At 40.7% G+C, this 12,114-nt stretch overlaps 1 protein-coding gene across 5 annotated transcripts; it reads left to right on the plus strand.

Moving 5' to 3' along the window:
• The first annotated feature begins 1,553 nt into the window (after positions 1-1,553).
• Positions 1,554-11,188, plus strand: LOC5520342 (steroid 17-alpha-hydroxylase/17,20 lyase). 5 transcript variants are annotated; one of them, XM_032365415.2, is made up of 5 exons: positions 1,554-2,285; positions 5,039-5,215; positions 7,849-8,334; positions 8,841-9,087; positions 9,688-11,188. In XM_032365415.2, exons 3-5 carry the CDS (start codon positions 7,894-7,896, stop codon positions 10,482-10,484), a joined length of 1,485 nt encoding a protein of 494 aa, XP_032221306.1. In that variant the 5' UTR covers positions 1,554-2,285; positions 5,039-5,215; positions 7,849-7,893; the 3' UTR covers positions 10,485-11,188. The 5 variants fall into 5 exon arrangements, with proteins under 5 accessions (XP_032221306.1, XP_048581322.1, XP_048581328.1 ...); XM_048725365.1 differs by lacking the exon at positions 1,554-2,285 and having other exon boundaries at positions 4,650-5,215; XM_048725371.1 differs by lacking the exons at positions 1,554-2,285; positions 5,039-5,215 and adding an exon at positions 5,933-6,094.
• The last annotated feature ends 926 nt before the right edge of the window (positions 11,189-12,114 follow it).

Here is a 12,114-nt window from a genome sequence, read left to right on the forward strand (position 1 = left end):
GCGTCGCTCTGTTATTGCTAGGAGTTCGGTCTAAGATTATCCATACTTATCAATCAATCCAGTTTTGAAAACTGTCGTTTTTCTAGCTCGCTCGGTCAATTCCTTATAAGGACATTACATATCACATTTAGAAGTCCGCTACAATCGTTTTTTTTTTTCGCTTTTTTTTGTCGCCCTAAACTGTGTACGTCGATTATTTTTCGTAAACTTGCAGGAATTCGTGTTTACCACGATTTTGCAGGCCGCCATTTTGAAACAGGCCAAAGCCCTAGCGTTTTTAAGAACATAAAATTTCTCCCGAGCGCTCGCCCAAGGCTCCTTTTTGGAACATATTTGACTGCCATTGATTGATATACGTCACGTTACTGTGCGTGGGTGTATATTTGAGAGATTTTTCAAATAATTATTTATTAAATTTGAGTATATTTGTATGTCTTTTTAGATTCGAAAGGAGGTGGATGGGGCTGGAGAGTGCATTCACTGAATTCTTTGCGACAGCAAAAAGCGCAGCGCCAGACCCAGGTTTTGATACTTCGTCTTTAGGGGAGGGAGGGGTGGGTGCGGTAGGTGAGTGGAGGGGACGGGGAGTGGCAGCCCAGTCCCAGGTGCTCTTACCCGGATTTCTGATCGGGTTCCCTGTGGTCGGGAAGAGTTGTGAAGTCACAGAAAACCATTGAAACCTTCATACAATTATTTGTCACCATCATAAGAAGGGAAAATAACGAAATTTATTAGAATTTCTAAAGTTTTATTGAACGATTATATTTTTTAACTCTCCTTTTATACAATAAAATCATTCATACGACAATAATTGAAACCTCGAATTTCAAGTTTATTTTTCGCCACATATTTACATTAATTATAGTACATTAATGATCATAATCAGACAAATACATGGTGAGGAGGACCATGATATTTCCGTCAGTGCCTGTTTTCCTGTGATACGAGCTGTATTAAAGTGTTAAGTCATTTGTGACCTTCAAAGCGCCATGAAAGTGACCAATCCCACCAATCTCAATTATTTTATGATAATGACAGACGAAACGAAATACCAAGTTCTTGATGTGCAGTTACAGAAAAGATCCTTTCAGCAGCCCTCTCCTTTCTTTCCTTAAACACACGGAAACGTTTGCTGTGCAAACTACTGCGAGCGACACAAAATTTTCTAAACACACAGTATGGCAAGCATGCTGTTTGAATATGTGGTACCCCCCATCCCCACCCCAACCACCAATAATAAACAATAACTGAATGAACAATAATAAATAAATAAGTAAAAATACCATCATCATTGGCCATCATTACAAGTCTTAGCCAAGGTTTTCAGGTTTTATCACCGGGGGCTCTTCAAAAATGCGTTTACTGTACCTGAATACTGGCGTCACAGTATGGTATAAATACATGTTTGTTCTATGAGATAGATATGCATGAAAGTATAGAGAAATCATTTTAGAAAGTTCATTTCAGGTACTTTTAATCGATGTATTTCATTCTTTTATTACTCTAGTTCTTTATACTACGCTTTATACGTATTGTGACAGTGCCATAAGCCACGGTAACAATACGTTATCTATTTTCGGAGGCAGCGTGTTATATGTCACATAGTGGGAGTCACTTCATTAAGTCTTGTAGTATTATTAGCGGGGCGGTCCCCAATTCTCCTGTGAGTGGATATGTTTAGACGTCTTCCTCTAACCCTACCCGTTTGAGGGCGGACCTGCATCTCCCTAACCCTTTTTATTTCGGCTAATCCTTATTTTTCAGCTTTTCTCCTTGCTTAAAGGGACTAGTTTGATGACTAGCTGATATTATTGTTGTGGAAACATTTTCCTTTACTTTCAGCCGGTCCCGACCACACGGAAGAAGCGCATCGTTTGTCATCGCGTATTCACGAGGGCATCATACGAAGAAAAAAAACGCGCATTGAAATGGCGGATTCAGGAAGAAAGCAAACGGATATCGAATCCGCACATCGCCATGGCAAACATACGAAGAAGAAAAACGCGGTTCGTCATGGCGGATTCACAAAGACAGCGCACGGACAACAAACCCGCCCTTGCTAGGCCGGTGGCCATATTTGATTGCGCAATAATATGGCTGAGCGAGTAATGCGGAAGGAAGCCCCTGGGTCGCTTGTAAACCGGCCATCAATTGATAGAATGGAAGTACTTCCCGTAGTCATAAGTCACGTGAATGGAGGGGAGAAGACTTGTATTGGTGAGCAGGCCTCGCGTCGGTATACTCAGCGACGGATTGTCGGATAGTGAGGAACAAGGTTCAACGAGGTAAGATAGTAGGTAAGCTATTTTAATATCGATGATTGACGTCTAAAATACTCCTTTTAAGAAAATACTTGTTTTTAATAGCCGAAAGCACTCGCGGTTAAGTGGTCTATTAAATTTATTGAATAATGGGTAGAGGCCCCAGCTTTGATGAAATAGTAGGTGAAACAAAAAGAGTTATTTTATATTTCTAGTTTATATTGATAGATTATGAATGACTATCTTTTTAAAAAGAGGAAAAGAAAACAAAAAAAGAAGTATCTTTTCTGATGTTTTTTTTATGCGAGCTCATTCATAATGACGAAAAAGTATATTGATAAATCCAAGTTGAAGGGGTGCCAAAAGTCTACAATTTTTTGCTAATAACATTTTTTTAGACATTTAATGACTCAAAACTATTTTGGGTCCAAAGTTTATAAAAATACGTAACGGAAACTATTTAAGCAAAGCTACTTTTGTTATCCTTGTAGGTTCACCCCCAGTAGCGTAAAGGTTTTTTGTGTAGTGTTTCTTTGTTTTCTTGCCTGTCGCAGCAAGCGGGTTGCCGGTTTTATTTACTGCACTGTGAGACACTTTAATCTAGTAGTCGGTGAACCAAGACGTGTTCATGTAATGAGGCACATAATCTTGAAATTTGTTCATGGCTGTTCGCGTGTGCGGTCCTTTTACATGTTAAAATCCCGCCACATTGGGCTCAGCCGTCACTCTTTCAAATAGTTTTCAACAGGATTTTATACAGACGAAAAAACGAGATCTTTTAGAAATGTTTGTGAAGCAATGTAACACACTGGTCGTAATGTGGGTTAATAAAAACTATGATTAACACTCAATTGAATGTAAAATTATATTGTTTAAAAAGATGTACGGTGTTCATTTTATAGAATCAGAAATGATCAATGCCATGATGACGATGTTGACTTTGATAATTAAAATGTATACACAGTGATAACAATAAGAGAATCAGAATAGATACCCTTTGCATCCTTTCCTTTGCCCAGGTGGAATAACGTAGCTCTAATACATCCGGGTTTATGCGCCTTTTACGGATATGTTTTGTACAGAACAATATTCATGTATTCATAGTCAAGAAACACCCATAAGGAAAGGGGGGTTATTTTTAGCCGCTCTAGCTATTTTTGATAAAATATATATAAACAATATATCCCGCTAACTGAAAGTATGCGAACTCTTGTAAATCGTTATCGCGAGTACGATTTGGACGGGTCCGATTTTAGTTTTTCTCGGGTAACTCGAATAAAAACCCGAATAACTCTACACCCTTCGCAGTAGGAACTTTTTTTTTCTTGCCATATTTTCCTCAAACATTAATGTCGATATTCCTAAAAAAAGGTTATCGAATTTTGATAATCCTTTTTCTGATGTTTTTCTCTTTTTGATGTTGTGAGTCCCACCAGGCCATCTTAATTAATTGTTCTTGATGCTTATGAGCAGTAAGATATTTTAGTCCAGTCCCTGCTTATAACTGATTTGGTTCCTCTTTTATAGATTGGGTAAGAGGTATTGTATAAATCAAACTAACCCTAAATAATGATCTAGTGAAAGATTAAGATTTGGTATTGTACAGATAAAAAAAATAGAATAAAACTAAAACTTGAAATAGGAATAAAAAGTAGGAAAAGAGGGGGAACATTAATAGTAAATTCTACATATACGTATTTTAGACGTATGCACAACAGATTGCGATCCGCCCTAAGGCCGGTTAATTCGCTAAAGGTCGTTCACCATGAGAATCTCTAAAGGTCTACTGCAGAAACTCTAGACCTTTTTCCTTCTGCCAAAACTCTAGACCTTTGTCCTTCAGATAGCTCATATACTAAACATATTTGAGCCTTTTAAATGTTCTTTTTTGTGCGATTTGTACCAAAATGAGAATCAATGAAAACCTTTTGTCTTTTACTCATGTGCAAAACGTATTTGTGTCTTGTGGATTTTAAATGTTCTTTTTTTATGATTGCAAGAAAACGGCCTAGTTTCTTTGTAATTCGTTCTGTTGTAGTGTAATTTGTGGTAATTATTTTTAACAACGTCACACGCTCCTAGGGAAGCTAGAGTGTTTACTTAAAGTACAATGTCCCGAAGGCATATTCTAGATTTGTCTTGTTTTGATCAAATGTAATGGTCCAAATAAGACCAAGCCGAGGAACAAATATCCAAGGATTTACTAAGTACAGCTACAAAAGGATGAAAATATGAAATAAAATAAAAGGGATCCGGGGGATCATTGCATTGTTACCCGTAACACAAGCGGGATTTGGAAGTTCAGCTCGTACAAATATTATAACACTAAAAAAACTATTCTTGTTGACAACGGGAACCTCCTACGCATTTTCGAAGGAAACGCTTTTCTTAAGAACTTAAGAAATTGCAAATCTCGAAGGTGATCCAGAAATGTAGAGCCTCTTTCCCCTTGTGTGTTTTTGTTACTCCAACACGCACCATCCTCATTCACGGATATTTCTTCTCACCGTAAAAAGTGTTTTCTTTAGCTATCCGTGCGCACATTTCGGTATTCTGGAGTTTTGTGCATGTTCACACTGGGAGGTTGTGGATGTACAGCATTTGAGATGATAGTCGGTGTTGGGTAGTCGGCACTTGACCCGGTATCCTGACCGAAAGAGCGATCCGTCGGGGTCCTTTATAGCACTTGAAGGCTACTTATTAGTCCAAGTTACAAAGGCCTTCTGTAAGCTCTTCACAGTTCATTAATCGCTTTAAATTTTTGATATTATTCGCAGGATTAGTAGAGAGGCTCTCGAGCAACCTGTGCGCAGGACGTTTGCATATCATTATATAAACACTATCAGGGTCTATACACTTTCACTTGGCGGACCATTCATCGAGTACACCGCTACGATAGTGCACACCACAAGAGACCCAGCGGGGCTTACATTTCAGGGCGTTCTCGATCAGAGGTAAGAATATGTGGGGACTTGGTGAAGTGATCGTGGAAGAAGTAAACAGTGGGTCACTTAGTGTTAATAAATGTACTATTCGGACACGGATCAGCAGAGAGTTACAAGCATGTCTACTCACAACTGATTACTTTATTAATCGTGAATCAATAAGCATCGGTTTAGCTACACGAGGTGATTAATGGCGCAGAGTTGTCGTCGTAGACGGACCGTGTCAACGAAAACTTTTGAATCATGGGGTCAGTACGCAGCTCTTACAAGCTGCAATTTGATTGGGCAAATGAACAATATCCGCACCTCGACACAAAGAACAAGAAGAATAGAGACAAAAGAACTCCTTTGTAGAACAAAGATAATAGGAGACAAAGCAGCTGCGTACTCATGAGGTTTACTTTAATACACAGTGTAAGCACATGACATTATTGAGTTTAGATGAGTGACAAAGAAGCCCAACATGTACTTCCTTTTACCGTTGCAATTGAACATCACCATTAGCATCTATGAATCATAAATCATCCACGTCTTGGAACACGCCACCCCATGTTAAATTTCGGTCAAATTGTTTTTCAAAGAAGGTTGAGGCAACTGCATCGAATCATACAATCTGCCGGATGCTCCCCTCCTTGGCCATTGTTCAAAGGTCCTTTTATTTGTCGCCATCTCTCCCCCCCTCTCTAGTGAGGTCAGCGATAGGACTATCATGTGTTTTATTGGTGATTGATGTTGACATGTAAACAGGAAGTGGTTTATCGATAGATAATATCTCACCCCCTGCTGCTACGGGTATCTATTTTATACTTTTCCAGGGAGGTTTTCGGACTGAATTGCCTCTATAAACACAGCCAATCATTCCAACTAGATAAGACTCGGTGTTCCTAGGTTTGTATTTCATTGAACTTATGATAATAATAATGACAAGGATCGATCATTATGATCATGATAATGCCTTCCAATGATCACATATGATGCTATTTTACGTAGCCACGTAAAACTTTTCAAACAAGAAGAACACATTCTCCTAACATTAATGTAACGCTAACGGTTGACTTTTTGTTGTACTTATACGCCATCCATCAGATCTCCCTCATTCACACTGTGAAGGGAGTCTTTTAGTGTTGGCGCCGTAGTTTACAGTGCAAGCTCAATTCAATCTTCGGTAAACATATAGCTGTTCACAGCATAATAGTATAGAAATAATATAAGTATCGTAGACCTGGCCCATGGTCTTTGAATCATTTCTGAGGCTTGTAAGTTCGCGAGTTTTCTGTGCAAGTGCCCATGTTACGTGTAGGCACTGCTCGTTGGCTTATGAGCTCAGATTATCACACCCCGCCGATACTGTTACAGGTTTTCTAATAGCGCGTTCGATGACATAAGTACTCATGGGTTTGTCTGTGTCGTATGTTCGTAAGTTGATCATAATCCGATGTATTACCTCTTTGGCCTTCAAGTTCGCGCAGTTCACGAGCTCTGACTCTCATAAGGTAACGCTGCATTCATTGCCTTTTGCGATCATTTATTCTACACCGGTGGTGAAGTGTATAAGAAAGTGCTACGAGAGGAATTTAGATGTCCGGAAATTGTGCAAAAGACTGGCACCTCGTTTTACACCCGGTTCTCTATAGCTTAGTTTTTCAAGTGGGGTAAAATTGGACCGTTCGTTATCACAGTATCCATTTAGAGGGTCGAAATTTCTTTCGCATAGGCGTCATACCTGTTTTTCTGTGTATGAAAGTAGTACTTATAATTCATTCGTGTCATATTTTAAACGAATAAGTGATCAATTAATTTCGCTGTCTAGCCACTAGCAGTCTTCGTATTACTCGTGTCTCTCGGGGCTGTCTGGAATCCCTCGGGACAATCTTAAAGGGCTTTTACTCACGTGAATCGCTGTATTTACGTGTGAACAGTACATGTGACTATTTCAAATGGGTCACCTTGCACGTTTTTAGTCAGAGACAACACCAGTTGCTCTAAACATTTTGCCCGATCATTGCGCGCTCTTTATTGCATCAAAGGTGACTCAGCACCAGCCCTTCGTGTCATGTAAAGAATGCCTTAGTTCGCCACCGACAGCAAGGGTGATGTGCAGAGTCCAGCAAACAGCTATCAAGCTGTGATATATAGTGCACTATAGCGCGAGTCACCCTGAGCGACCTTGCAAATAGTCATCTTGATCGCGGCTGTTACGTAACAGAGATGGTGGAGAAAGAAGTAAAGGTAATTGGACGAAGGACGTGGCGGTGGCAAATGATACGAATACCACGAATATGTTGAAGGCGGTCTATATGTCCAAGAATAGAACCCTGTCTTCGAGTGTGCTAACCTTGCAATGGCTAAACCTAGCCTTCAAATACTCAAACGATACCTCAGTCGATACTCCCTCCACCTGAAGTTAATATTATTTTGTAGCCCAACACAAACTCAATTCAAACTGACGATAAATCTAACACCCAAAACCTTAAGTATTGTTGGACTAGCTTGAAATGACTTTGGTCCAATGTTAGACACTTACTTTTTATCAAAACATAGTCATTACATTTGAAAACGCGGTGGTAATTCCCCTCCTCCCTGAGAGAACAATTCCTCCTGTTTGTGTAAGTCATTGCTTAAGACTGTCCATTTGATTTCAGTTCCCATAACCCCCGTCGTCCTCCAAAAGGAGGAGGAGCTACAGGATGCTTATAGAAGGCGTGGCCGTCCTCGTGGTCGTTATCTCAGCGCTGATGCTCTTCTCCTTCGGTTCCCACTATAGAGAGAACAAAAAACTTCCACCTGGCCCCCTACCCCTCCCCCTCATCGGCAACATGCTTCAAATGGGCCCCACCCCTCATCTTGGCCTCACAGAACTCGCCAAGTCTTACGGAGAAGTGTTTCGGCTCAAAGTCGGAAGTCATCGGATTGTGGTCGTGAATAGTATCGAGGCTGCTCGTGAGGCGCTTGTCCGTCGTGCGAATGACTTCGCTGGCCGACCCATGTTGTACACCGCGAGCCTGATATCCCGTAATGGGACAGATATTGCTTTTGGAGACTTTGGGCCTTTGTGGAAACAACAGCGAAAGATTGCGCACTCGGCTTTAAGGATGTTTGGCAGCGGTCTCAAACCACTTGAGGAAAAGGTAACCTCTAAATGGATAGCCATCACGTACTCTAGATATAGTGAGTCTAGTATTTTTGCACATCCGGTCATCTTGACCATACATCCGAGATCTTTTTAAACCCATACCGCTGGCCTCAAATCCTAAATATATTTTTCAATAGAGTCAAAGGCGCAATTTTCTGTCGATTCAGGGAGCACCATACGTTCTTGGCTCTCACAAAAACAGCGAAATCCAAGATCTCCCTTTTAACTAAGTTTCTTCCAACGCTTTTTGTATACTTTCTTTTTTGAAAAACGCGGTGAAAAATTGAGTCGATTGATATTATCTAAAAAATAAACTCAGGAGCAGGGTTTGTCGAGCCTTATAAAATAAAACGTTGTGCGATCTTTGGCCCTGAGATCACCCTTGCCCACCAATACCTCCGGAGACGGAGAAATTGATCAAAAAGCTTTCCATATGTAGAGGGCCCATCCCCCTATCTGCATTTGACACACCTTATACCTGATCACGGCACCTGTATTTAGATCACTGTGGAGGCGGACGAATTGATCAAGAGACTCTCCCTCGTGGAGGGCCGCGCCCACAACCCTAAGGATGACGTGAACCTCGCGGTGCTCAACATCATCTGCTCTTTTGTGTTCGGCTCGCGCTATGACATGGACGACCCAGAGTTCCACACGGTCGTCGACTACACGGAACAATTCGTGCAAGGGTTCCGTGCTGCCAGTTTGGTCGACTACTTTCCATGGCTTAGACACTTACCAAATAAAGGTACGTATTGAGATAGCTATCCATCCCCGGGTACCCAGGGCGTCGCAGTCAGCGTAACGAGGCGCGAGAGCAAGACGGCGGAGGGGGGAAGGGGCGGGAGGGAAGAGAAAGGAAGGAGAAGACGTCTCATTTTTCCTTCTTTCTCTTTTCGAACCCATTCATTCATTGCTTAGGCTGTCACAAATACATTGTTTGTTAAGGCTGTCATGTATATATGTATCATTGGTTGCTAAGGATGTTATGTATATATATGTATCTCGTTGGTTGCCAAGGCTGCAATCTATGTATATATTTATCTCATTGGTTGCTAAGGCTGTCATGTACATATGTTTATACATCTCATAGGTTGCTAAGGCTGTCGTATATATGTATCTCATAGCTAGTTAAGGCGTCATGTATATATGTATACCTTTGGTTGCTAGGGCTGTCATGTATATGTATATATATATATCTCTTTGGTTGCTAAGGCTGTCATGTATATATACATATTTATTGGATGTTAAGGGTGATCTCATAATCACTTGAAGAGATTTCCTGTTGTCAAGCTATTTTTTACATGAAACTTCTCTAGAAATGTCAACTTTGTATTTATCTTTCTAGGGCTGCGACAAATCAAGGAAGCATGTCAAAACAGAGATGTCGTCCTCCAGAAGAAATACCAAGAGCACCTCGTCACCTACGAACACGGCGTCATTCGCGACCTAACAGACGCCCTCCTCAGCGCCAACAAAGCCTCCCAAGAGGAATCTGCATACCTGCCTATGACGGAAGACCATATCATCATGACCATGAACGACATTTTCAGTGCTGGACTAGAAACCACCGCGACGTCCATCCTCTGGTCGCTGGTTTACCTCATAAGAAATCCTAAAGTACAAGAGCAGCTGCACCAACAGATAGACGAGGTTGTCGGTCGCGACAGAGCGCCCGAGCTATCAGACCGCGAGAATCTACCTCTAATTGAAGCTACAATCGCTGAGGTCCTGCGGAGTAGTTCTCTTGTTCCACTCCTCTTTCCACATTCCACCACGACAGACACTCACCTTCGAGGGTACGAGGTCCCTAAGGACACAATCGTGCTTTTCAATGTCTGGAATATGCATCATGACCCTCAGAGGTGGTCCAACCCCGACGAGTTCGATCCTACAAGGTTTCTGGATGATAAAGGCAAGTTTATCTGTCCGGCGACACTTAGTTACTTGCCGTTTTCAGCTGGAAGAAGAGTCTGCCTTGCGGAATCGCTTGGGAAGATGCAGCTGTTCTTGTTCATCTCTCGACTGTTGCACAAGTTTCGCTTCAGTGTTCCTCCAAATGGACATCCTCCCAGTCTCGAGGGGGTTTTCGGGGCAAGCCTGTGCCCTAAACCATTTCGGATAGTGGTCGAAAAGAGGTCTTGAGTGAGATGTGCCAATGTCTTACGGCAGATGCGGATACCCCTTTTTGAGTGAAAAAAATGAAAAGTCACTTTGTTTGCGGGACGGAAGGTACTGTCAATGTGTCTTCATCTGCTTGACTTTGCGGACGCAAATCCAACTCAGAATTGTATAGATTAGAATTGTTAGATCTATGTGACCTACCAAGAACCACTGGATCAGTTATAAGCCGTTTTTGAACGTTTCCCGAACTCTACACTAACTCAAAGTAATTTTTAGTGGCGAATTCAAGTTAACGAGCTGGAAATGCCTAAGATGGCCTGTATTTATTATTGTAAGTCTTGGTGAATTCTTATTTTCGCTGGGAAGAGAATCATAACTAATGTCTCTAAATTCTAAATCAATTTAAAAAAATACAACGTGATAGAAGGAGACTTATGGAAAGGACCCGGACTACCAGATATTTATAAACTTGTTGGGCATCTAATTTTTAGAGTAATTATTTTTGGCTGGTAGCCGTGAATGATATTTTGACGCCATATTTTATATAATTTCGTGGGTTTTCGTTGGGTTGAAACCTTTTTTAATCTTACAAAGAAAACTAATAATAGATCTTCAATATTATACATTAATATATGCAGACGATATGCCAGTTACCGTAATAATATATATATATAGATAATTTCTCCATGCGAATTAATTCAGTCAATAAACAAATTCAACGCTTTGCTTGAACTCATTTCTCATATTTATTTACATATCTATAATCTATATTTCATAACGTGAACATGCTTCTCTTGATATAATACTAGTAAGACTATTGAACATTTTTGGGGGCGATAAAGCGATGTGCGGGTTTATTTTTTATATAGAATTTTGAAAAAATATATAAATGATACGAACATAATACATTGGAGGCCACTTGAACGCCTGTGTATAAGCAATCTCGACCCCATTCTCATGCACCTATTCAGACACAGGCCACCCAAATGTAGAGTCGTTGGTAAGAAGCACGCTGTTGCGCTTGTGTTGAGCTAAATATCTCTAGTTTTTGCCTATAAATCTTGTTTCATGGGCCCAGACATTCTATCTGGACTAAGCAGTCCTCCACCGGCCATTCCTTCGCGTTAAATTCTGATGCCACTAGTTTTGACCTATGAATCTCAAATGTTTTGCTGGAACACTAAACCCAAAGGTTATACAAAATAAGATAATCTTTATACAAATGTTAGCTAGTTTTGCACACAACATAGTGCGCTGTGATCTTCCCGTGGTGAGGGGCGTCAACTACGTTGATTACTTGTGAAAACTTAAGTAGAACAATATCATACAATGGAGCATGGGCCTCGCGAATAGACACTGTTGGATAATTTGTCATATTGCGTGATTCCAGTTCTAAGATCCAGCCGACAGTGCTGAAAAACGCAAGACTAGTTCCAGTACCGCGCGGTTAAACCAGCCTTTTTGTTTTGAAATGGCGGCGTTTTACCGGCGGACTGTCACATTTTGGCGAATGCTAAGAAAACTAGATCAAACTTAAGGCTATCATTTTCTTTATGACTCCCTCATTATCAAACAAATCTGTCATCTTTTGTACAGTATGGTTTTAATGCTGTACAGTAAGTCAAAACAGCGACTGAAGTCAGCCTTTCGT

The sequence above is a fragment of the Nematostella vectensis genome, chromosome 1 (assembly GCF_932526225.1).
Source record: "Nematostella vectensis chromosome 1, jaNemVect1.1, whole genome shotgun sequence".
In the NCBI taxonomy this organism is placed as follows: Eukaryota; Metazoa; Cnidaria; class Anthozoa; order Actiniaria; family Edwardsiidae; genus Nematostella; species Nematostella vectensis.

Bases quoted from the DNA above. Each gene is read 5' to 3' on its own strand.
- LOC5520342 (XM_032365415.2), top strand. From the start codon at position 7,894: ATGCTTATAGAAGGCGTGGCCGTCCTCGTGGTCGTTATCTCAGCGCTG. The intron at 8,335-8,840 runs GTAACCTCTAAA...ACCTGTATTTAG, and splicing joins TCAAACCACTTGAGGAAAAG to ATCACTGTGGAGGCGGACGA. The intron at 9,088-9,687 runs GTACGTATTGAG...TTATCTTTCTAG, and splicing joins TAGACACTTACCAAATAAAG to GGCTGCGACAAATCAAGGAA.